Below are 25,291 nucleotides of genomic sequence, written 5' to 3'. Positions count from 1 at the left end.
TTGGCGGGTTTATGCCATTTTTAAAAAAGGTAGTGAAAAATTTCTTTTCAGTTTTGATGATTTTCCAGATTTTTTTACACAATTTTTTCAAAGCAACAAAAAATACATTTATGTTCATATTATGAAAAAAAAATTTATTGAGGTACTTTTCAGATACCTGTACCAATGTCTAATGAAAGAAAAAATTTAAAAAAATATTTTTTTGGTGGTGTAAATTGACATTTTGTGAGAAAATTTCACCAAAAATATTAAGATTTTTAACCCCAAAAAATCAGTTTTCTCCATTTTACCCAAAAACGGACAGGAGCAATAATAATATCAATATACAACATGTATTGTGTATAAAACAGTTTTCACAACCTGGGGCCTCTTGTCCGTTTTTGAGTAATTGAGCATTTTACATTGCATGGTTTGAACAATTTCGTTCTTGTTAATTTCAAATTTTCCCCCGTTAGAGGGGGAAGGAGTCATTTTAGAGCCCAAAATCATCTCTGCAATATTTTCAAACTTTTTAAGGCGGATCTTTCCTGACTTATGCATCAATTGCCTCTGGTGAACCGTTTCGCCGTTATTTGCCGCCGTTGGCGTGATTTTTAACGATTTTCGCCGTTCTCGCGGTTTTAATGGACATTTAAGGGATAAAGGAGTCGTTAAATAAAGATGACTTATAAATACTTTTATTTTAGCAATTAAATTTGCTAAATTTCATGTGTTCTAAAAAAATTTGTGGTTCTAACTGGTTTTGGTCCAGCAGAAATTCAAATTTGGAGATTAATTATAATATTGCAAAAACATTATATACGCATCAGAGAGAGAGATAGAAATATACGTTTGAGAGAGAATATAATAGAAGCAATTATGTTTATATTCTTATACAAACTTTAAATGAAGATAGCTAGACTTAGAATAAAGGTATTAACACAAAATCAAAAGTGTTTTGAAAATTATGTTATTGTTGTTTATATCTGTAAAAAAAACATTAGAAAACATGCCTTATTAGTGTCCTATTTTACTTATACTGGACCTACCTAAAAATGCCGGGACTCGAACTGGGTGCACCTGACGCTATATTCATGTTCACAAACATTGTTTGCATTGAAGAAATATTTACATAGACGTTTATTTTGTTAAAATATTCCTATCCTAACTAAAGTTATGAAGGTTTATAGATTTTTAAAAAATAGGGTAGCTTCGCTCCTCCAAAACCGCCAGACGTACTTACCAAATGCACATTAGAAGTTAACAGGAGCAAAATTTATGTTTTTTTTTGAGGTAAAGCAAAAGAAATTACATCATTTTGTCAAATACAAGCTTTTTTATTGATGTTTACTTTTGTCTACCCTTAATGTCCCGTTTTTTGGCAAAAGATCCCACTGTGGACATGTGAAATAAACAGCCCATTTTCCCCTCCCATCCTCCCTGTTTGCTAAAAATTCGGTCAGCTGAATTTGAGTTTCCTATTGTGTACTTATTACCCTCATATCAATATTTACTACTGACTAAAAAAGCTTCTAACTTCAAAAAAAATCAAAATTTGAAAATTAAAATTTTGTCTGCATAATGTATAAATTGCTTTGTTTTCTCAAATTAACTTACTTAATTAGTGTAAGCTGAAAATAGCTTTTGCAATAGTTGGGTTATCTGTCGTACACCTTCGGCAATTAGGGAAAAAATGGGTAATCAATATTCAGTTGATCAAAAATTCCCCTTTCACTTTCCGTTTTTCATGAATACAGGGACAGGACAATATAAGATATATTAATCTTCCTTTAAATTGTTGTATATTAAATTCTTTACTATCATTTTTAGCCTATTTAGGTGGTGAAAAGGGATGTGTATTAGTTTTTTCGCATAGTATCATAGACAGCATTCCGCGAATATTAAAATTATTGAAACCAGTTTTGTTATTCACAAGGGGCCGAAGTCCCGGGCTAACAAAGCACGTATTTATTTTATGATTTTTATTATAATATTCGTGGAAAATTGTCAGTAATACGATTCTAGACTATACATGATATTTCAGTATGGCCGAATCCCTGCTTAAATCCACTAACATATTATATTTAGATGGTCGATCTGACCCCAAAATTCGTCAACCTAAAAAAGGAAATTCTAGCAGACAAATACCTTTATTTTGACTTTTTGTATTATATTCTTTCTAATAATACAAGCGACAAATTTTTCAAGAATATAATTTCCCCAAACATAGCTCTATACTAAGGAATTCAACTATCCATAGCTGACTTACAGTACATGTTTTGTCATACACGAGTGGAGATATTTTTACACCAAATAATTTAACCTAGCAAGGTTTTATCCTAGGTAATACACTTTTTTCATTATGCAAACAAAATGAAAAATTATTCCCTATTCCTATAAAAAGAACCTCGTAAAAGTGTCTGACTCTGATTATGACGTAAAAAAAATTAGCTAATGAGAGGCCAGTATAAACTGTAATTGACCAATGGTAAAAATTGTGGCCTCTCATCTCATTGGCTAATTTTTTTACGTCATAATCAGAGTCAGAACTTTTACTAGGTTCTATAAAAATCTATACAAAATTTCAACTAATGCCATGGCCCGGTTGTTCTTCTACTGCTATCCTATTGGCTGATTTAGAGAATGTGTCTCTACTGATTATCTCTACTATCCACTATAACATGTACGTTTGTTAGAAAGCAATGGTTGCCACCATCCTTGTTTTTTTTTATTTTTAGTTAAAATCCTTATTATGTAAAGATTTCTTGTTGTGAAATGATTTCCTATATTGCTTACTAATTAGCTTGAGGGCGATTTTTAAATGCTAAAGGGAAACTACATCTTTTTTAAAATTCTAAATATATTTAAAAAATAAGGATAACAACACCCATAAAAGCGAACCACTACAGGAATCACCCTGTCAAGTTTGTAATCTATTGGACGATTCTAACATGCCTAAATTTAAGAAAAAGAAATATCTGTTACGGACGAACAGACCGAACCAACCTAATTATAAAAAGCTTCGTCTTTGAAAATCCGCAATCATTATTTTTTTTAATTAGAGTGTCCTTTTATTATCAAAGTTCCTTTTCTACGCAACTTTTAGTATCTCCACGTGTTAAACCTTTAAATTTCCATTTGAGTTAAATTGAGAAGTAAAAAAAGCCAACTTAATTTTAGAAAAGGGTTTGAATCTTTGTCCTAATTTTGTAAAAAAAAAACATAAAAAATACTAATGCATGCAAGGATGTCCAAAATATTCATTTTCGTGGGAGTAAAATGAGGATTTTTCAAAGTTCTGGGGAAGGTAAACAAACACCCTAGGACGTCCTTAGCTGAAGTAAGAATGTATTCAACAGAAATTTCAAAAGCGCAACCTATCCCACTTAGCAGCCTAGAAAATAGTTTTAAAATCTCCTTTGTTGTTTTTTAGATTGACGGATAGACGAAGTAATTTATGGAACACAGAACGAACATTGTGAGTTTAAAGAGTAGCTTCTCAACTAAAACTTGAATAATAAAATCAATGCATTTTTAATCTGCACATTATAAAGATTAAAATGACTGGATCAATAAATAACAAAATTGTCACAATTAAAAGTTTACTAATTTGTACTAAAGGTAGCTGTCTATAGTATCCTAGCAAAATGTAGATAGATGTCACTACGTTTGGCCTACATATTCTATTGACATCAGGAAATACCCTATAAACCCCATCTCTTTTCTAGTCATGTTGAAATTGTCCTATCAAATTCAATCTTTGCCTGATGATTCTTAACAATAAGGTACGATTTAGAAAGCATAGCAACTCTATTATCGTTACTAGAAAGTAAATATGTCCATTGAAAAATACTAGAATATTTACATCGATTTTTGTATGATATAATTATCCTATTCAAGTGATTTTCTAAAAAACAAGCTATAAGATTATAAGTGATGGACGATTTCAACCCTTTCCCTCTTTATTTGTAAACAAGCGGCTATTCCCCTAGAGGCCACTGTTACTATTTAAAGAGTGTTTTTTGGGGGGGAGGGGTGCAGGGTGGATTGAGGTACCTACCTTTAAAACAACTAAAACCTTCTTTGGACCTATAGGAATCATCACTAAGGCGATCCATATGAGTTAATTGGTTGGCAGTACAGAAAGACAGACAGATAGACATCATGTTACTTTATTAAAAGTATAAAATAGTAAAGAATAAGCTGTGCCTACCAAAAACTATTAAAGTGTACATATCAGAGTTACAAATGATTAGAGTAATTTCTTCCAACTTATTAAATCCAGAGAGATAGGGGATAATGGGCTGTTAATTACACTAGTCCCGAATGTTTTATAATAACGTTTTCTTATTCGTTGCCTTAACAACTTTGGGGACTAAAGTGAATTTTGATTGGTTAATTCATTAATTTGAGAGTTTAAACGTTTCAACGACTACTTTTAATCTACAGGAGTAATTTTGTGTATCATCATTGGGGACTTGCACCAATTTATCGGCCATTGTCTTATCCTTTTAGATCCCTGAATTTAATCCCTTTGCATTAAAATTATAAATCTAAATTGTACATATTTGGTAATTTAGAAGGGTGAAGAAAGCACAAATAGGACTGACTGCGAGCACTTGTAGTTTTTTTTTTTTACCTATGCCTAACCCCTGCAGGGGCCCTATACCTGCAGTACCTTAACCCTGCTAACCATTACCCAATGTGACATAAAGTAATAAACAAACCAATGTAAAACTACAACAGAAAACCATATACTATTTTCATACTTCTAGCTACATTAGAAGCTAAGGTTGTAGAAGATGCATATTTTTGTTCCCTATGCCCCCAACATTATTAAGGCTTGGATAAGTTTTATTTAGGGAGAGAGAGAGAAAAACTTTCTCTTATTCACTTGCCAAAACAATTTTGGTACTATTATCAAATCTTGATTGGTTGCTTCACACTAGCAGTGTCAAAACTTTTCAACCAATTTCATTTAACGATGACCAGTAATTTTGTTATCCTTTTTGTGGATAATCAATTTATTTTCAAATGTTTTTTTCTTGCTTTTTAAAGTCAAAAGAAAATACAAATTTCTTTTTACAATTGATTTTTTTCCCTATATTTATTAATCCCTATAAAATTAATATACATAGATTTTCTAACCCCTTTACAATCATCTTGTGATTCTATGTATATGATAATCTTAAAAGCATACAAACAACGCAGTTTATTTTGGTGGTGCCATTTACCCAGTAGTTCGTGAATGTACTCAAATTATGCCTTCTGATAAATATCTTTTGGGGACGGTTACTAACAACGTAGGATCCGACCTTTATAGCAAGTCCTAAGGCATTAACGTTCCAACATTTTATTGCTCTATCCTTGTCGTTAGGTCCTTACTGTGCAAGTGCATGGTAAAAAGTTGCGCCTGTTTTGGGCCAAGGCATCCCACAGAAGAGGTGAATTCTTTAAAAAAACTTTTGCCTCACTAAACTCAGTTTAGTGGGGCAAAATTATCCCCTCTAAATTTTTAGTGAGCCTCACTGATTTTAGTAGGGCAAACTGATTTTAGTGAGGCAATTTTTTTTAAAGAATTCGCCTCAGTACTATAAATATTGCGCATCCGATACAGCGCAAGTAAGTACAGCTTATTACGTCTTTAGTTATGGCGTGATTTGGGTCGAGATTCGAGCATATCAACATACGAGTGGTTGCGATTCGTTGATATCGAGGGATAAGACAATGGATGATAAATTAATATACATCCTCAATGATAATAACGAAATTATCCCATCTGCCGCTCACAACTATTGGTTGAATAATTTAGACACACTAGTTTGAATATTCCATAAGTACCCAAAGTTTTTGAGCCAACGAAACAGATAACGCGGTTATAAAACGTTGGGTACTAATCTATTTTATCCTTCAATGTCCCCTGCGTCCATGGCAAAACTCTAGAAAATCATTTTATACAGAATGTGTAAGGTACAAAATGAAACCCTAAATTTGCCTGTCATCTTTATTTTGTACTAAGTGGTGTAGGCAGCATTTTTAAAAGTCGTGTATTCACTTACGCAAATGTATCAAAACCAAGGATGACAAAATCCATCAATCGAAGCTTTATAAAATACGGTATGACAAACAAACACCATAAGCAGAATATTAATTTTAATGTCTAAACAAAATTCTATATAAAGTGATGAACAATTGCTTAAATAAAGGATACTGTTCAAGGACATATACTTATATCTTTAGGACTTGATTACAATATTAACCTTATCGTAAAAGAAATAATTATTTGTCCTAGGAATATTCATTCTAAAAATTTGATGTGATAATATGCGGAAGTGAGGGCATATAACAACAAGTGAAGGCTTAAAGTACACCAAGAAGTTATTATAAACAAAATCATGTATTCTCTCCCTCTTCCCAGTTTGGCTTGCTGTTATTTGTCTACAATGACCTATTTTGTTCTGAGAGGAAAATTTCTGAGATCTAAAGGGAAAACTCAATATGGAAGATAAAAAAAGTAGCAGGATGTCTGTATCAAAGGAACTCGCTAACCGTTGCACTAAATGTTTCTCCTTTACAGGTTAGCTTTTCATAGGTCCTGGGAAGGTTTATGGCTATTTGGTGGGAGGGTACCACTAACCTCCCAAGAGAAATCGCCCTTAGAAATTTTATTTAAAACTTAAATTAAAAGGGGGGGATTTGAAATCTAAATCCCTTCTGTAGATTAAAACTATTGCTGAAATGTTTGGACACTCGAATTAAGAAACCAACCAATCAAACTTTAATAAAAGTACCCAAAGTTTTCAAACTTAACTTAAAGTTTTTAAATTAATTATATTTTTAAAAATCCTATGAACGTAAATTAAAGCGTAAATTAATTTAGCCGTTAGCGAGATGTTAACCGTCAAACAAAAAGCCTTACAAGTGTTTACTTCAGGATAAATATCAATCTTTTTTCAGTTTGTGATTTTTTAAGAAAAAAATCATAAAAAATGTTTTTGTGTCTTATAAACTTTGATTTATATGCCTAATTATAAATAATGAAAACAGTATACAGAAAAAAACATTACATCATTTAAAACAAGGATGACAACATCCATATAAGCGAAGCTGTAAAATAAGAAGAAAAGACAAGAGAGTGTCAGAACTGAATATGCAGAATATTAATGCATATATTGTAAGCATTAAAGTCTACACAAAATTGTGAGTAAATTTGTTGCAAAACTGATTAAATACATGATACTGTTTGAGAGCATACTTACATTTTCAGACATTCTACCTTGTTGTAATAGGAATCAGTATCCCAAAAACCAGATAAATCGGATAATTTTAACATACCAAAATTTTTTGTCAAATAGTAAAAGATCACCAAAAATGGACGCACAGATTCTGGTAACGATTATAGAGTTGCTACGCGTTCTCCCCCCTCCTAAAAGTGGGAGGCAAATTATTTTTTATTTATTTTCAGTTTTTGCCCCTTAATAGGAGGAAGGAGTCGTTTAAGGGCCAGGGCCATCTCAGTCTGCAGTGCAGTGTTATAGAACGGTTGAAGGTAGACCTTCATGTTCTACCTTTGGGGAACCGTTTGGCTGATAAGATACAAGATAAAAGTGAATGACGTGCGGACTGACGGATAAACGGACAGTTAGTGAATTATAGAGTAGCACTAGTTGTGCTAGTAAAAAAAATGAATGCACAATTAATTAGTTAAAACTGGATCAAATTGTCAATGATTTTTTTGTTTATCTCAGCCAGAATTATCTTGTCTTAAAAAGCTTGGATTAGGATATGTTTTCCATTATGGCTTTGAAACTTATTAATATCCGCTGGATTAGAACCGGTTCTGAGCCAGACTTAAAATTCATGTATTATCGTATCATATTATAGAAAATTTTTCATGTAGGTATAATAAAATAAAAAGCCACCATAAAGCCAATACCAGTCTAGTTGGCCCAGGTTTTCGGCCCTTTTGGACCAACAAAACTGGATTTAATCCTAAAATTTTTCTTTTTATTATTCACGGAAAGCTGTCTATAATACGAAGCGATAAAAATATATCATAAGAAAATTGTAAGTATTGTAGTAAAGGATGGCAGTCTTACAATATTTAGATAAAATCAATCCTTATATAAAAGTAATAGGATGTCCGGCTGTATGTACTAAAGGATCTCGCTAATTTCTGAACCGATATGGTTCTCCTTTACAATTTCTCATATGTCTTGTGAAGGTTTGTAAAGTGAAATATCACTGAGTAAAAAATGCCCTCCCTAATTTTTTTTAGTGGATAGAAAGCGTATAACATATATCTCTATTTGGATCTTTGTATTTTCACAGTAGCTTTCCTCCTATTTCTGGCCATGTTGGGGGCTCTAACCTTGCAAATCCTGTTTTCTAACCCTGCGGGGCAATCATATAGATTTGCCTAACCTAAAATAACATATCGAAAGCTACAGTGAAAATATGATAAAACCATCTACTTCGTTGTTTTCTTTCCATGATCCCTATTTTTTAAAAAACATTTTCAGTGTCCCTGACAATATTTAAGTCTTTTGCAAATAACATATTTGATTCATCTGAAATTCATGTTTTTAATTTTTTAGTAGCGAAACTACTCTATAAATGATTTTGTCTGTTTGTCCTTGTGTTTTGCATATAAAAACACTGTAGAGTGTGGAGGCCTGTCGCTTCAATCCTATAATAAAACATGTTTTTTTGTTTGTCCCTTGATATCTCGGTAACTAACAACTGAACCGCGGTCATCATGCAATACTCTAACGCCCACTGGTGGATAGGTGTTTAAGTAACATCAATCAGACAGTGACAATTAACGATTGCACGATCTTTATCTAAGAAGTCCTAACTTCTAGGATCCATTTTTAACTTCTTTAGTTATAACGCGGTGTCGGGCCGAGATTCGAACCTATCACCTCCTCGACTACGTAATGTTTGGCACATAATTTTAAAAAGCTTCGCAACTGGTAGACATGATGTTCCTTGTCCATTTTGAAATGTCCTTGATTTTTAGTTTAACTGATGACTTAAGCTTATATGACTGAATTCAATAGAAATATACGTTTTCTAAATATCTTACTAGCGTCGGCGCCCCTAACATATATAGGGCTCTGTATTCAAATGTATTATTGCAGAAAATAGCAGTGATGGAGGGGACTTTGGGCTATTTTATACACAAGTCCTTAAAGTTTTACAATAACGTTTTATTATTCGTCAACTTTAGGGACTTTTATTGATACCGTTTTCGAGACTTTACTAAATAAAATTTGCAACAAGTTTCTAATGAAACAAGGATGACAACATCCATAAAAGCGAAGCTCTGAAACGGTAAGGCAAACGAACATCAATACTTGTAGAGTGTCAGAACTGAATAATCAGAAAACAAAATTGTAAGTAAATTTGTTGAAAACCTACATAAATACAGGATATTAATTAAGGACATACTCACATTTTGAGGACTTGATTATAGAGATGCTTCGTTTATAACATTATACTTGGTTGTCCTAGGAATTAGTATTCAAAAATCAGATCAATCTGATAATTTTATCACATAATTATTTGTTATTAAAAAATTAAAAATCAACAAGTTTAAAAGGGACGTAAGGACATTCTGGTAACGGTTATAGAGTTGCTACGCTTTCTAAATCCTACCTAACTACTACAGGAATCGTTATGCAAAGTTTGGAATCGATAGGACAATTCTAACCTATCTAAATGAAAGAAAAGAGCTATCTCTTAGTGACGTAAGGACAGACGGACTAACCCTAATTATAGAAAAGCTTCGCTTTTAAAAATATAACTCAAAATCGGTAGGTTTCGTGAATTTTCCTTTTATATAAATACGATATACTTGATGACCACATGAATGGATCTTGTTCGAGTAAAAAAACCCAAATAATGGAAAGAAAACGAAGTAGCGGGGTCGTATTTTCACTGTATCTTTTCTCCTATTTCTAGCCCCTTCGGGCACTCTAACCTTGCGGGTCTAATTTCCTGACCCTATGAGGCGGTCATTAACATAAAATTATACATAACCTAAAATCACTTATCAAAAGCTACTGTGAAAATACGACGAAACCCGTTACTTCGTTTTCTTTCCATGATCCAAGTAACCTGACTATCCTAAATTAAAAATAACAGGATATCCGTCTGTCTGTACCAAAGGATCTCGCTATCTATTATGGTTCTCCTTTAAAGGGTAAATCAATAAAAAGAGCTAACCGTTACGTATGGACGGATGTACAGACCCTAACTAAAGAAATGACAAGCTTTTAATAAAAGAAACAACACAACATGAATGAAAAATAAATCTTACTAATTTATTACCTAATAGATTAAAAATTTTATTTTAAATTCATAATTTTAACAAAGTAATATTTAGAAATTAAGATCATTACCTAGGAATTTGGAAAGGGGTAGGTAGTTGCACGAAATGCATTTGAACTTGAATTTAGTGAACCGCATATTTTTTCCTATTTATGGGTTAACAGTTTATCTAAAGGGAATGTAATTGAAGAAATTCAGTTTTCAACCATGTAGTTTTTTAAAACTATCAAGACTTAAAAATCCAATTCTTGTGATATATGCAACTTGGATGTCTATCTTGTTAACTTATGCTTGCAACCTTTTTCCTTTTAATACTATTTTATTATCCTTAAATAAAGTATAAGGTACGGGGTATCGTTATATTAGACAGCATTAAAAAAAAATATTTTATTAAAGTAGGCGTGAATATCTCAAAATATCTAAGTATCTTTCCGAGGATATCATATAAAATTTTTTTTAGCTCTAAGAAGTAGAAGGCACAGACTAAAAACACTGGTTTTAATATTCGTAGAAAATTGTCTGTAATACGATGCTATATATGATTTTTCAGTATGGCTGAAAACCGGTTTTATCCATCTTCCTCTACTATCTCCTGTTTAACAATATCCTCTAAACTATCAGGCTCCATCTTAACATAGTGAGTAACATAATCAGAACACTCTTCCTTTATTTCTCCTTTAATACCATCTCCATCACAATCAACATAACTGCCAGCAGATGGTGTGGTAGCAGGGATCTAAAGGGATAAGACAATGGCCGATAAATTGATGTAAATCCAAAATTATGATAAAAACAAAATTACCTATTCTGTAACTGTTACTTGCAATTACGGTTCAAACGTTTGGACATTCTACTTCAAAAAAATTCAATTAAAGTCCCCAAAGTTGTTAAGCCAATGCGATGAATAGGAAAACATTATTATTAAACATTGGGGACTAGTGTAATATAAAGCCCAATGTCCACTCCCTCCCTGAAGTGAATCTGTATTCTGAGACGCTTCCATCAACTTGAGATGTTTGGCAGTTTTGTTGTGCCTTGTCAGGTCAGAGCGGGCGGTAAATGATTTGCTGCATATTTCACATGAAAATGGTTTAACTCCTGCATGGATTAGTTTGTGTTTATTCAAATGACTTGATTTGGTAAACCTATTTTCGCATAAATCACATTGAAATGGCTTTATGTCCACGTGGGTCGTCTTTCGATGACCAGATAATTCACCGTTTGTTCGAAATGAACTGTCACATTGCTCACATTTAAATGGTCTGTCACCTGTGTGCAGCATCTTGTGAACGTTCAACTTATAGCGATCAAAAAACGACCTATCACAAAGATCGCAAAAGTATCGTTTCTCCCCAGTATGTATGGACCTGTGTGCTATCAAACCACTTTGCTGTGTGAACGACTTTTCGCATAATTCACATGTGAATAGTTTCTCACCTGTATGAATCCTCCTGTGGACAATCAAATTATTACTGTCAGCAAACTTCTTATGGCATACATCACAAGAGTAAGGCTTCTCGCCTGTATGAACCCTCACGTGTCTTCTCAAATCACTACTCTTTACAAAAGCCTTTTCACATTCGTCACACGGAAACGGTCGCTCGCCCGTATGAGTCATTTTATGCTGGGCCAGATGACTCTCTTGTGTGAATTGTTTGTGACATGTATAACATTTAAATGGCCGTTCGCCTGTATGAGTTCTCATGTGGATAGCCAGGGTTGACTTGTATGGAAACTCTCTGTTGCACACCTCACAATTATTCATGGTTGATAGTCTTTCTTCATATACCTACATAAAAGTTATTTTCATTTATAAAAGTAACAGGATGACCGTTTGTTTAAGTGTTTGTCTGTGTGCACCGAAGGATCTCGCTAACCGCTTGAACCGATTTAATTCTCATTTACAGTGGTGTATGTACCTTTAAAAAGATCCTGGGATTTTAAACTATTTTTGAGGAGAGGGTACCACCCCACACATTCCCAAAATAAATAGCCTATAAAAAAAATGCCAACCCCTTCCCAATTTTTTAAAAACAACTTGTTACATTCTCTTGCTTTAATCAAAAGTTTTTTTTATTTCCTACCGTTTGTGTGCTTGCTATAAATAGACACATTTGTCTTTTAAAATTATAATATACTAGCGGCTACGCCCAAAAGTACCAATTATTTTTTTCCGGTGGAGGGCCTTTTTTTGGAGCGTTTTTACATGGGAGGATGATGCCATCCCCCTCCACCCATCTTCCTAAATAGCTAGAACCTTTCCCTGGACCTATGAGAAGCTACACTGTGAAAGGGAGCCGTACCAGTTTAGCGTGAAACTTCAGTACAGACAGATAGACATTCTGTTACTTTAATATCAGGTTGTACCTAGTTAAGAGTTTATAGTTCTTTCAACTGAAAGTCAGATTTTACATTTTTTCTCAAAAACTTACGTCATTATATAATCTGAAAAAATAAAAAGTTTCAAGAATTCTGAAGACAAACAAAATACAAAAAAATATATTTATACTATTTTCAAACAATTAATAGAAATTATACCACCATAACATTATTATATACAGGGTGCGACATATAGATCCAGTAGCCTCCCAGCAGCCCCGATCTAAATCAAATGGTCTATTGGGCCTGGGGCTACATTGAACCATAAAACAATAGACATGCCTATATTAAAAAGACCTTCCGCATTGCCACTATCAAGGAGAACTTTTCCAGGTTGGACAGGTACATGGTGATCAGGGCCTGTGGGTAGTTCAAGGGGCTGGTAGAGAAGTGATTAAGGCTGGCGGCGATTTTATTGAATAATCTAATAGTAATATACCCGTTCTGCTTCCTAGTTTTTAAATTTAATAAAATCTTTAAAATTGACGATTTTATGTTCATTTGTTTACAAATTAGAAAATGTCCGGATTTATGTGCCGCACCCAGTATGCAGTTAACTTTATGTCGTATTATGTTGTTGTTGTGTTGGATGTTGTTGTTTTGTTGGATGTTGTTGTTTCTTTCCTTTCACTGGTTGTATTTGTCTTTGTGTTGGATGATGTTGTCGTAGGTATTCTCTGAAACAAAATATTATGATAATTATGGTTGGCAATCCGCTCAATTTTTGGCTCGGATTCAGATTCTTACAAAAATCCGTCCAAAAAATAGCGGATTAATCCGTGGATTGCGAATTCTTGTTTTTTTGCGGATTGCGAATTTTCGAATTGTTGATTGCGGAATTTAGCAATATATGTAAAGGTCTTTTTGTAAATAAAAAAAATCTAGCCCCTACAGCGGCCATTTTCTAACCCTTGCTTAACCTAACATAACCTAAAGTAACCATGAAAAGCTACTGTGAAAATAAACTTTTTTTTCAGCCACATTTAAAATGAAATTTTTTTAAAGTACTACAAAAGTCATAAAAATTAACAATCCGAATTCGCAGTGTCAATTGCGGATTCGAATTCTGGGTCCAAAAATTGGGCGGATTGTGGATTCGGATTGCCAACCCTTAATCTAGAGATAATCTAGAGGCATATTATCTAAATCGGCCAGTAAGAGAATAATGACGGTACATCCCAGACCTGTCATTGGTTTAAACATTTTACAGATTTTAGGTCGTAAGGGCATATTTTTTCATTTCGTACGCATTATTAGTCAGTTATAAATTGTTAGGATAAAGCTTTTCTTGGGTAAATTATATCGTGTAAAAATTTTTTCCTCGTATAATGTGAAGCACATGACAAACCACATGATAAGTTAGTTATGAATAGATGAATTTCTTAGGATAAAATTAGCTTTCTTAAAATTATACCTATCGTCAAAAAAATTCATCGCACCGTTTTTTAACTTTTTTGGGGGAGAGTACTATAACGCCCTTAGAAATTTTAATCTAAAGTGAAGGGGCCCCCTCCCCTCCCCTACAGGCCTTACTTCAAGTGCCTCTAGAGACCTCTAGAGCGTAGCTGCAATACATAAACCAATACCTTGATATAACATCGGCTTGTCTTGTCGTCTCTGGAATCCTAATAAACAAAAAACTTTAAATAAAATTTTAAAGTTATCCTCATATAAAAGTAACAGGATATCTTTCTCTATGTGTGTCTGTCTCTCTATGTGTACTGATGGATCTCGCTAACCGATAAACCGATATGGTTCTCCTTTACAATGTGGCTTCTCATCGGTACAGGAAGGGTTTATAATTATTTTGGGAAAGGTTACCACAACCCTCCCAAGAGAAATATGCCCCAGAAAAAATCAGGCTTCTAAAAATTTATTTTTACATTTTTCTTATCAAAACTACAGTTTAAGATAGGAATTGATTATTATCAAACCCCCCTATAGCGCCCATAGAGGCCTATAGGGTTATAGTTGCTAGTATAATCTATTCCATACACATATTTATCATAAAAATAATTTTAATAAATAATTCATGAATATTTCTTAAAAGTAACCTGTATTTTGAAAACTGAAGAACAATTTGAATTGCCGTTTCTAAGCTTATTCCTAGAACATAAAAATAAATAAGAAGTTTTCATATTAAGACGTAAAAAAATAAGTCTATAAAAACCCAAACAAGGATGACTACGTAAAGCGAAACACCAAAAAAAGTCATGGAATGAACAAACGGTCAAATTAAAGAACAGATGTTCAGTTATCATGACAAAGAAATTAAAGAATGAAATATACCAAGACTAAAATAACGAAATCCTTTAAAAATAAGGTTTATGTTTTTTGAAGCATGGCCAAAGGACAGACGGACAAATCAATGTATATTGTATAGATTAGACGTGCATATGTGAGTCATATAAATCTTCACTAATATTTACAGCTGTCTATCTTTAATAGCAGCTAAAAAAAATAACAATTCCCCAATAGCGTTACGGAGTGACGGACAGACAAATTGAATTATAAAGTAGCTTCAAAGTTACCTGTGCCGATTGAAATAAAAACAGGATTTATTCCAGTTTCGGTAGTTTTTAGAGCACACCCAAGAATTTCATTCTCGTGAGTTTTCAACAAATATGTGCTTCCCTGACAAAATTAAAATATTTATTTTTCTTATTCATTCGAGACCGATTAATAGCCGGTGGATTAGAACCGGTTCTCAGCCACACGAAAAAATTAGCATTGTATTATATCCAGTTTTCTGCGAATATCAAAATGTACAGTCATAAGATTAAAACCAGTTTTTAACTCGTTTTAATCTTATAATTGTACCTTTTTTTTCATCCGCGGAAGGTTAATCATACGATGCGAAGAATAAGTATTATCGCATCGTATCTAGACATCTTATTATAAAAATTATAAGATTAAAAATATTTTTGATAGTTCCTAATTTAAGGCAAAATTGAATTAAGTAGACGTAAGCTTTAAAGAGAATGAGTTAATGATAAAAGAAGGTGTATCAACTTTTTTTTTATAGCTAGCCGGTTCTTTTAGTAAGTAGTAGATGTAAATTTTTTTTATAGAATTCAGATATGCAATCGGTTTTTTTGTAGACCTCTTATTTTTTAAGTAATTTAAGTTTAAAAAAAAAAAAAATTAAGTCGATTTTAAGGTACTAAAATGCAACAAAAAAAAGAAAATGGCCATTATGAACAAAAATGGTAAGATCTTTAATTTGACACCTTACTTTTTCAATTCTGTCAGGTAATTATTAAAAAAATCGATTTTTTTAAACCCACGAGAATAAAAACTTTGAACTTAATTTTATTATTTCACAGATAAAAAAATATGGGTTTATATATACCTTTAGAATCAGAAAAATATTACGAATTCATTGTAAGCAAAATTGAAAAAAAAGTTTACAATATAGTATATAAACTACAATAAAAGGAATTATATGAAAATATCATATTATATTGTACAGGCAACGTCTTAATTCTTGAATTGAGTATAAAAATGGGAAGGGGGTAAAGAGGGGGTAAAAAAGGGAAGACGATAGTGTTGCCTGAACAAAAAATACAATTGGCCATTTGTTTAATTTTTAATTTTTTTACTTTTTTTCAATTTTGCTTACAATGGATTCGAAATATTTTTCTGATTCTAAAGGTATATATGAACCCATGTTTTTTATGTCTGTTTGAGAAAATATTTAGGTCTAAAGTTTTTATTAAACCGAGGTTAAAAAAATAGATTTTTTCAATAATTACTCAACAGAATTTTAAAAGTAAGGTGTCAAATTAAAGATCTTACTATTTTTGTTCTTACTGGCCATTTTCTTCTTTTATTTTGTTGCGTTTTAGTACCATAAAACCGACTTAATTATTCTTTTTTAAAAACTTAAATTACTTAAAAAAATAAGAGGTCTACAAAAAAACCGATTGCATATCTGAATTCTATGAAAAATTTTACATCTACAACCTACTTACTAAAAAAATAAGCAAATAAGACATAATTTTAACAAAACTTCATTAAATTCAAAGAATCTACCTACCTTTTTATCTAAGTGGTCAGTAATTTGTTTTCTATCAATTTGAACTAAAATAAAAATTTAAAAGTAAGTAATATAAGTAAAATGTTTGATATTGTTTTGGGGGACATGAATTTATCTAGTTAATTACCTCGAATTTTAGATGGGAATAAATAAATTCTTATTGGCTTATTTAGAGTGGGTCTCTAATCTTTAGTACAGAATAGTGTATCTATTACCGTAACGAACAAGTACACTATCACAAACACCGAAAAACTTTTTGGGAATCTATATTTTTGGGTACCCCAAGGCCATAGAAACGTTAAAAAACAGAATTTTTTTTTTGAATTGGTGGAAGAACAGAACACTAGAGGCTTTTTAAAAAAAAAGACATAAAAATATAGTATTAAAACGAGTTTTGTTAGCCTAGAAAGACCGAAGGCCAGGGATCTTGTCATTATTATTTTCTCAACCGCGGAAAATTGTCTGTAATACGGTGCTACACGATACTTTTTCAGTAAGACTGATAATCGGTTCTAATCCAGCATATATTAAACGGTTACGAAGCCTAACACTGACTTACCTAGTTCATCGAGTCTGTGAAGGTTTTTGGCCACACCTATTGTAGGTATCCCAAGCTTTACACCTAAAAATATTTTATAATTTTGTAAGAAAAATTATAGGTAGGTATCTAAATTGATTTTAGCTTTAAACAGGTTCTAGAAATATTTGTAATTAGTCAGATAAGTATACGAAGGAATAGTTGATATTGCAACGTCTTGACTTGAGATTGTAAAATTTACCATAAATAGTTATTTAAAACTTTGGGAACTAGTGTTAAAAACAGCCCATTGTCCCCCCCTCTCTCTCTGTTCCTAACTAACCTAGATGAGAAGCAATGCCAGCTCTGTTAGGATGCAGTATTCCATTTCCATCTATCATTAAGATTTCTGGTGTTAAGGCAGGCTTTCACTAAAATAGATTTATTAGTATTTGGATGTTTTAGCATCAGATTTAAATGTGCTCTAATAAAACGAAGCTCCCAGCGGGAAAAAAATAACTCTTTGATTGCAAGACCTTTTTCTGAAAGTCCTAACTGTGCATGGTACTGAGTTGCGCATGCTTTGGGCCAAGGCGTCCTACCTAATCTAACTATTGTTGTCGCACATCTGACATAGTAGCTGAAGGAACCATTTATAACGTCTTTAGTTATGAAGCAGTGTTACGTCGAGATTGAAAACCCATCACCTCCCCGACGACGGGCGGATTTGGTACGTGTCATATAAGGATGTCTTTCTGTTTGTCTGTGCTGAAGGATCTTGCTAGCCGCCAATATAATTACCCTTTACAATGTAACTTCTCATGGTTCCTGAGAAGGTTTAACTAAAATGGGGAATGGGGCTTCAAACTCACAATTAAAATCTCGAGAAAAAAAGGCCCCCTACAAATCTTTTTATTTTATTTTACCTTTTCTATTTAAAACTAAAATTTGAATGATAAATTAATTATAGTTTTAAAACCTGCATTGCATTGTAGAAAATAATCTTTTGTATAGAAACAAAATATATCACCTAAATCAGCAAGGAAGTTATATTCTCTGAAGGCTAGAAATCCAGGAATGTATGGAGCAGATATCTGAATTAGAATGAATTGCAAATGGCTATGTAAGAAAGCTGGTATTAATAATTCTTTGGTTTTTATTTTAATATTTGTGAAATGTATTACAATGTGTAGGTACATGATTTTTCAGTATCGCTTGAAAATCGTCTTTTTAAATTGCATATATCACAAAAAGACGATTTTCAAGTCTTGATATTTTAAAAACTACGTGGTAGAAAATTGAAATTCTTTCAAATATATGCCATATAAATGTAGTTTAACCCATTAACTAGGAAAAAATATGCAGTTCACTAAATTAAGTTCAAATACATTTCATGAAACTACCCCTTTTAATATTTTTTTCTCCATCCCCTTTAGCAGGGTCAAACATGCAGAATATACACCCCTGTATCACTGAGAACCGGTTCTGATCCAGAGGATATTACTCGGCTTCGAAGCCGTACTGGAAATATTATTAAAATGTGTACCTGGACCATTTGAACTTGTTTGTAAACAATATTACAATCAGAGTCAAGGACAACATAACAAGCACACGCATTTACATCGTCTCCAACTAAAAAAAATTCACACAATTTCAAATTAATTTGAAATAAATGGCAATAAATCAGACTTGATTGATATAATCTCAGGAGTTCCACAGGGCTCAGTACTTGGCCCTGGGCTATTTGAACTTGTTTTGTAAATAATATAACAATCAGAGTTAAGGACAACATAACAAGCACACATATATACATCGTCTCCAACTAAAGAATTTACCAAATTCAATTTAGCCAAAGAAAGCATTTGATTTAGTTCAGAGGTGGATTCTTAAAAAAAATATTGCCCCACTAATCTAGGGGTAATTTCTCTAAGGACATAAAACCCTCCCCCAAAATAGTCTTTCAATCTTTCCAGAAACTATGAAAAGCTACATTTTCAAGGAAAAAACATATCGGTACAGTGGTTAGCGAGATCCTTCGGTACACAAGACATCCTGATACTTTTATTTATATTTTTAGAGTAACAAACATTTATTATAGAGGACAATAAGTGGAACACTTGCCATTTTACATACTGTATTCTTTTCATCTCTATCTTTAAATGCTGTTTCAAAGTCCAATTTTTGTTATATACAGCTAGATGAGACAAACAAATGGACTACCTATTCTTAAAATATCTGCGCCTCTAAATATCTATGCAATAAAATATAAAATACGTGGATATTGTGAGATATTCTTGCATACCCTGATCAAATGTTTCCAACTAGCTAATAAAACGATACCTACCATCCACTCTTCTCTTTTCCCCAATTACACTACTGACCATGGAGGAACGTATTAACCAATATCTGAAGACTATCTAAGCAACCTAATTAGACGACAAAAATTCCTCTTTCACATTATCCACGTATTCCATATGACATTTCCTTACCTATAAAGGAAATATCAAGTCCTCCGACTAAAATCTTGTCAATTCTGGTCAACCAATCACTGCTTTTGTCTTCATAGGTTATTCCGCTCTAAATAATATTGGTAAATTCCAACGACTTAATAGTGGACCTCCCTCAACCCTCCCAAAGTTTTTTAGAACATGTGATCAAGTTTCGTAAGAAGTGCTATTGCTTATTTTGAGTTATACTAACACGGCGGCTGGTTTCACTGATACAGATTGTTGACCAAATTCATTTTTTTTGAGGAAAAAAAAGTATTTTGATACTTCAGGTTAGGTTCAGTAAGGGTTTTGATAGCCCCGTAGGGATATTACATATGTATGGGTGAAGATGTGGCTTGTAACTCTTTTATTACGAACTGTCCGTCATGTTTAGGTAAACCTAAAGAATTTTTTTTATCCATAAAATAAATACGAACTTTTATAAAGCAATTTATTTGCAATACCTACCTAAACTAAAACATTTCGTAAAGCTTTTCTGAAAATTTTTAAATAATTAGGTAGGTACACAATTAAATAAATACAACTAAGAAACTCTTTGAAACGGACGGACGGCCACAGTCTATTTACAAAGAAGCTGCGCTACAAAACAGAATGACAACCATCCATTAAGCGAAGGGCAAATGAACAATAACTCTTGTAGAATGACAGAACTAAAGTAGACCATTAATTTGTAAGTCTACACAAAGTTGTATTTAACTTGCAGCAAAATCTGAATGTCTGAAATGGGCGTCCGGACTTTCTGGTAACGATTATAGAGTTTCTTTCTAAAGAGTGTCTAACTGTTAAAGGAATCATTATGCAAAGTTTGTAATCGATAGACAATTATAACATATCTAAAGTAACGAAAATAGCTATCAGTTATGGACGGACCGACCCAAATTATAGAAAAGCTTAGCTTTTAAAATTTAACCTTAATAATTTCTTGTTCTTTAGTCCATGTCGATTTTAAATTATCCAATTCTTCAACAGACAAGTGTAAGGTAGATTCGCTATCTAGTTCACAATTATCCATTTTCACAAATTAATAAGTTTATGATAAGAATACTTTTAAGTTAACTAAAGAAAAAATAGTTTAATAGTTTATTTTTTGCATAGGTAGGTATAAAAAATCAATATGATCAATTATCACTGGTTATTGGTATTTTTCTTTTAATGTTTCTTTGTTAGTTGTAGATTATTTTTGGATCTAAAGCAATTGGCAGTAAAATATTAATGGTAACGAATATCTCAAAAAAATCGATAGCTAGCTACCAAACGGCTGAATTTGTATATTATGTTAGAACAAAATTTTAACCGACATAAGAAGGCCTAAAAATAATCGAGAAAAGCCATTGCTCAATAACACACAGTTATCTTGAAGCGCACATAAATGCGCGAAAAGAATTATTTTACGCGCGTTTTCTAGTGCATAAATGGATCTCGACTATTCCAGTTTATTTTTAGGCCTTTTCATGCAGCTTATAATAATGCTATGGAACAACGTGTGCTTCCAGCCGTTTGGCAGCTAGTAGCCTCTAAAGTTCATGAATTGAAAATGGTTACCAGGAACATTTTACCGTGAACTGCACCTGATCCAAATTATCTGGATACACTTTCAATTTCTGCAATTTCGTATCTGATTTCTGTGAGGAGTTCAGTTATCTCTTCACAGGTTTTGTTTACGTCGAGTCTGAAATTATTTCATTTTTAGAACCGAAACAGGCAGATAGAGACAGAAATATAGACAGAAAGGAAGATAGATAGAAAGATAGATAGAAAAGGAAAACACAAATGGACAACAATACAAATCGAAAGATAAAGATATTGACATAAAAAAAGATAAAGTGAAAGTAAACAATAATACACACAAAGTACAATCAGAATTATTTTTAAAAATATTTTTAATGTTCACATCTTGTTTGTAGTTAGTTTATTCAGCGCTATCACAATAAATACCTTGTTGTACAGTACCCCCCCCCCCCTTCCAAATCCCACCGCCTTTTTTTGGAATGAATTTATAATAAGGAGTGGTGGTGGAAGTTTTCGTTTGTTTATTACTTTATAACAGGTTGGGCAAGGTTATATTGGGTACTGGGTAACCCCGTAGGGTCAGGCAGCGCAGGTATAGTCCCCCCGTAACGTTTGGCACTCTCGCAGGTATCAAGCATAGAAAAGAATTAACCTTAGCCACCTTTATTTTAAAAATAGGGGTGGGTATCTTTGAATGAAATCACCAGTTATTCTTATTATTTACTTCCTAATATGAATCATATTACCAAATCATCAGATGCATATCTCATCATCAAATTACACTGGTATTATTTTTGTCTCTTTGTTAATAGCGAAGCTACTCTATAATTCTAAATCTTTCCGTCCGTCCGTCTGTTTCGATACTCAACATTTGAATTTGAATAGCTTACTTGATCAGCCTAGCATTCTTTTCACAAAGCTCGTCCCCAGGATTATCCAGGGCCTGCTGAGCAGCAAGCTGATGGTCCACTACACGGTGCAGCTTCTTCTCTTCCAGCTCCTTAATGTTATATAGTTCAAGGCTAAGTAACTTATACCAACAACGTAATTAATTCGAAAAATATCACGAAACCTTTGCGTAGTTTGGGGGGGCAACACTTGTTAGACCTGACGACCTTTTTAACTGACCCCAAAAAGAGAGGGGTAGGTTTCTGGTAGAATCCGTAAAGGTTATGTGTTATAAGTAAAAATAAAACAGTAGTAGAACGATAAAAATTTATGTTAACTTTTTAAATTGTTTTTTTTGTATATAGTTCTTTTCAAAAGAAATACACATATTTTGTGAATATTATCGTTCTACTACTTTTTTAAGCCTTAAAACACACACCTTTACGGATTTTACCAGAAAACTACCCCTCTCTTTATTTAGATTTATTTTGCTTGTTGGCTACCTATACCTCATTCATGGCCTACTTCTCAAAATATCTTGACTTGAAAATCATTTCTTGTGATATATCCAACTTTTAAATGTGACTACCTATTGTCTTGCTTGGACTATTTCAACTCAACAATATTAGTGTTGTCCGTTTGTTTGCTAACCCGTACTGTATAAATACAGATGGCTGATTTTTTTTTTGTAAGTATTCTATATACTGCAGAGCATCCAGTATATATATTAATCGTTACGTCAGACAGTCAGTCATGCATCATGATATCTTTAATATTATTCTTGATTTAAGATTACTGAACATTTACTGCTTAAATCATTTAGGGTTTCCACAGGGGGTGTATATTCTGCACAAGAATTTTTTCCCCCTGCTGCAATTTTTTATATTTTTTTCCCCTCCTAGTTTTTTTCCAGCAAGGAAGGGGATTAAATGGAAAAATATTTTCAGAACTCTTTATTTTATTCATATTAAGCCCCCTTCCACACATTTTTTAGTTTTTTTTCACCAAAGAGGGGGGAACAATAGAAAAAAATGCTTTCAGTCCTCTTAATTTTTACATCCCCCCCCCCCCAAGCACATTTTAAAATTTTTTTACCCCCCCCCCCCTCATCCGGGTCAAATTTGCAGAATATACTATGTACACCTCTGGGTTTCCATCCATGATTTCTTTGTGCTTTGCTATTTATGGATATTGTAATCCTTGTTTTATTTAAAAACTAAATGTTTGGCTGACCTGAACCCTGCCTATAAGTTCACCAAGCCTGTTCGTGTCTTTGAAATCAGTATCCAACTCTTTCTTCAGTGATATTATCTCTTTAGATATACTTTGGAATTTATCTGTCACCTAAATTAGAGACTTTTCAGCTTATATTAGGGGCCAACAATGATATAAAGGGGCCGAAGGCATTAACCAACAATTAATTTTTCTATATTTTTTTTGATTGTAGAAAATTTTATAATAATATACGATAATGATTTTTCAGTATGGCTGCGATCCAGTTCTAATCCAACAAATGAAAATAGGTATTGAAGCCATAATCGAAATATTTTCTCTGCTGCTTTTTAAAGACTTATGTATAAGACAGAGATAGACAACTACTAAAAATAAAACCAAACCTAAAATTCAAAGGAACTCGACCAAAAAAAGTCTAACCACTGAAATTTTGCAAAGCAGTGAAAATATAGGGTATATTTTTAGAAAAAAAGTTTGTCTCGGATTAATTAAAATTTTCAGAAAACTGGAGCTGAATTTGAACTCATTAAGTAAAGTTTGAAGTGGATGCAGCAATTCTAACAATATAATGAGGACGGGCAGCATACCTTGCTTACTTCTTTCTTGAAATCATCAAAATGAGGTTCATATTCAGGGGCATGAGACAGAAAAACTTTGTGAGCATCATCTAAAATATAAATTACAAGGTATAATACAAAATAGTAAGGTTTTATGTTGTCCTTGAAGATCTCGCAATCCATTTAAGGTTTTAGGCTATTTCTATTTCGAATTCTGTTCAATATCAATATACTTATCAATTAGTACATTAGGATAAAAAATAAGCCATCAACCTAAGTTAAAACGGGCGAGGCTGATGTCAATGACACACAAACTTCAGATCCAACAACCCAGGATAACTAAGGGGAAGGTGAAGTATTACCCATCAGACAACCAACTCTTTGATTGCACGATATTTGCCTGGAAGTCATAACTGTGCATGTTAATTAGTTGTGCCTGTTTAGGGCCAAAGCATACTCCTGCTCTATTTATTAATGTCACGCATCTGACATAACAATAAATACGAAAATTGTCTGTAATACGTTGCTATACAGTGTACATAATTTAGTATTGCTGAGAACCGGTTCTTTACCAGCGGATATTAATCGGTTTCGATGTCATACTGGAAATATAACTATAAAATACCTAATTCTTTAAAAGCTTTGATTCTTTGTTCTTGCAGTGTCTGAAACTTTCTTCCCAAATCTGCCATTATTTAAATCAAATTCTATATAGGTATCCAAAGATTGAATAGTAAAACAATCAAATAATCATTCTATTTATTCTGAAAAGAAACATATTACCTTAAAATATGTAAAAATGTTAAGACTCTAGGGGGCTTGCTGCCTTAAAACATACTCCGCTTATGAATGCGGTGTAAAGCATCCAATCGCCCATCAGACAACCAGCTCTCTGAGATGCACGACCTTTGTCTGAAAAGTCCCAACTAAGAATGGTAACGAATTGCGCCTGTTTTGGGCCAAGGCATTCCCCCCACTTTAACTATTTACGTCGCGCATCTGACATGGTATCGGTGGAAACCATTTTTAACGTCTTTAGTTATTGATCCACGGTCGCGGGTAAAATATGTAAAAATACTAGTTTGGAACCAACCAATCGGAATCAATTAAAAGTACCTTAGGTATTAAAACAAAGTTGAAAACTTTAGGAACCAGCGTAATTTACATTAAATAGCAACAGAGAAAATTACGTTTAACCATCAAGAATAACCTAATGAACATACAAATCAAAAACATTGTCATCTGAATAAAAGAATGCCTATTCATCATTGTAATTTTTGCCTCTTTTTTAAATTTCTCATTTCTGTCTGCTAGTTTGTTTACATTTATGATTTTGCAACAGAGT

General features: G+C 32.8%; 3 protein-coding genes across 5 annotated transcripts; all 3 read right to left on the bottom strand.

Annotated features, from left to right (window-relative positions):
• Positions 1-11,164: 11,164 nt before the first annotated feature.
• Positions 11,165-12,755, bottom strand: LOC145304499 (uncharacterized). Its single transcript, XM_080146382.1, has 2 exons — positions 12,747-12,755; positions 11,165-12,103 (listed from the first exon to the last, which is right to left on the bottom strand). Exon 2 carries the CDS (start codon positions 12,077-12,079, stop codon positions 11,180-11,182), a length of 900 nt encoding a protein of 299 aa, XP_080002508.1. The 5' UTR covers positions 12,080-12,103; positions 12,747-12,755; the 3' UTR covers positions 11,165-11,179.
• Positions 12,756-12,758: 3 nt separating this feature from the next.
• LOC145304500 (endonuclease V-like) lies at positions 12,759-20,811 on the bottom strand. Of its 2 annotated transcripts, XM_080146383.1 has the most exons (11): positions 20,670-20,811; positions 19,739-19,826; positions 18,796-18,881; positions 18,280-18,343; positions 17,593-17,680; positions 17,292-17,354; positions 16,733-16,776; positions 15,225-15,327; positions 14,748-14,799; positions 14,280-14,318; positions 12,759-13,370 (listed from the first exon to the last, which is right to left on the bottom strand). In XM_080146383.1, the coding sequence occupies exons 5-11, from the start codon at positions 17,648-17,650 to the stop codon at positions 13,253-13,255; spliced, it is 477 nt and encodes a 158-aa protein (XP_080002509.1). In that variant the 5' UTR covers positions 17,651-17,680; positions 18,280-18,343; positions 18,796-18,881; positions 19,739-19,826; positions 20,670-20,811; the 3' UTR covers positions 12,759-13,252. The 2 variants fall into 2 exon arrangements, 1 of the variants encoding a protein (XP_080002509.1); XR_013874097.1 differs by lacking the exon at positions 16,733-16,776 and having other exon boundaries at positions 13,319-13,370.
• A 15-nt stretch (positions 20,812-20,826) lies between these two features.
• LOC145304501 (required for excision 1-B domain-containing protein-like) lies at positions 20,827-24,712 on the bottom strand. 2 transcript variants are annotated; one of them, XM_080146385.1, is made up of 6 exons: positions 24,572-24,712; positions 23,977-24,056; positions 23,390-23,500; positions 22,159-22,268; positions 21,316-21,428; positions 20,827-20,945 (listed from the first exon to the last, which is right to left on the bottom strand). In XM_080146385.1, the coding sequence occupies exons 1-5, from the start codon at positions 24,636-24,638 to the stop codon at positions 21,338-21,340; spliced, it is 459 nt and encodes a 152-aa protein (XP_080002511.1). In that variant the 5' UTR covers positions 24,639-24,712; the 3' UTR covers positions 20,827-20,945; positions 21,316-21,337. The 2 variants fall into 2 exon arrangements, with proteins under 2 accessions (XP_080002511.1, XP_080002510.1); XM_080146384.1 differs by having other exon boundaries at positions 21,328-21,428.
• Between the last annotated feature and the right edge of the window lie 579 nt (positions 24,713-25,291).

The sequence above is a fragment of the Acartia tonsa genome, chromosome 13, assembly GCF_053477335.1.
Source record: "Acartia tonsa isolate MP-2025a chromosome 13, ASM5347733v1, whole genome shotgun sequence".
Classification (NCBI taxonomy): Eukaryota; Metazoa; Arthropoda; class Copepoda; order Calanoida; family Acartiidae; genus Acartia; species Acartia tonsa.
Note: the sequence above shows the minus strand (reverse complement) of the source record. Positions and strands in the feature narration are given on the sequence as shown.

Bases quoted from the DNA above. Each gene is read 5' to 3' on its own strand.
- LOC145304501 (XM_080146385.1), bottom strand. From the start codon at position 24,638: ATGGCAGATTTGGGAAGAAAGTTTCAGACACTGCAAGAACAAAGAATC. The intron at 24,057-24,571 runs GTATTTTATAGT...TTTATATTTTAG, and splicing joins CAAAGCTTTTAAAGAATTAG to ATGATGCTCACAAAGTTTTT. The intron at 23,501-23,976 runs GTATGCTGCCCG...TCTCTAATTTAG, and splicing joins TCAAGAAAGAAGTAAGCAAG to GTGACAGATAAATTCCAAAG.
- LOC145304500 (XM_080146383.1), bottom strand. From the start codon at position 17,650: ATGATAGATGGAAATGGAATACTGCATCCTAACAGAGCTGGCATTGCT. The intron at 14,800-15,224 runs GTAACTTTGAAG...TTTATGTTCTAG, and splicing joins TTTTATTTCAATCGGCACAG to GAATAAGCTTAGAAACGGCA. The intron at 13,371-14,279 runs GTATTGGTTTAT...ATTTTGTTTCAG, and splicing joins CAAGCCGATGTTATATCAAG to AGAATACCTACGACAACATC.
- LOC145304499 (XM_080146382.1), bottom strand. From the start codon at position 12,079: ATGAATAATTGTGAGGTGTGCAACAGAGAGTTTCCATACAAGTCAACC.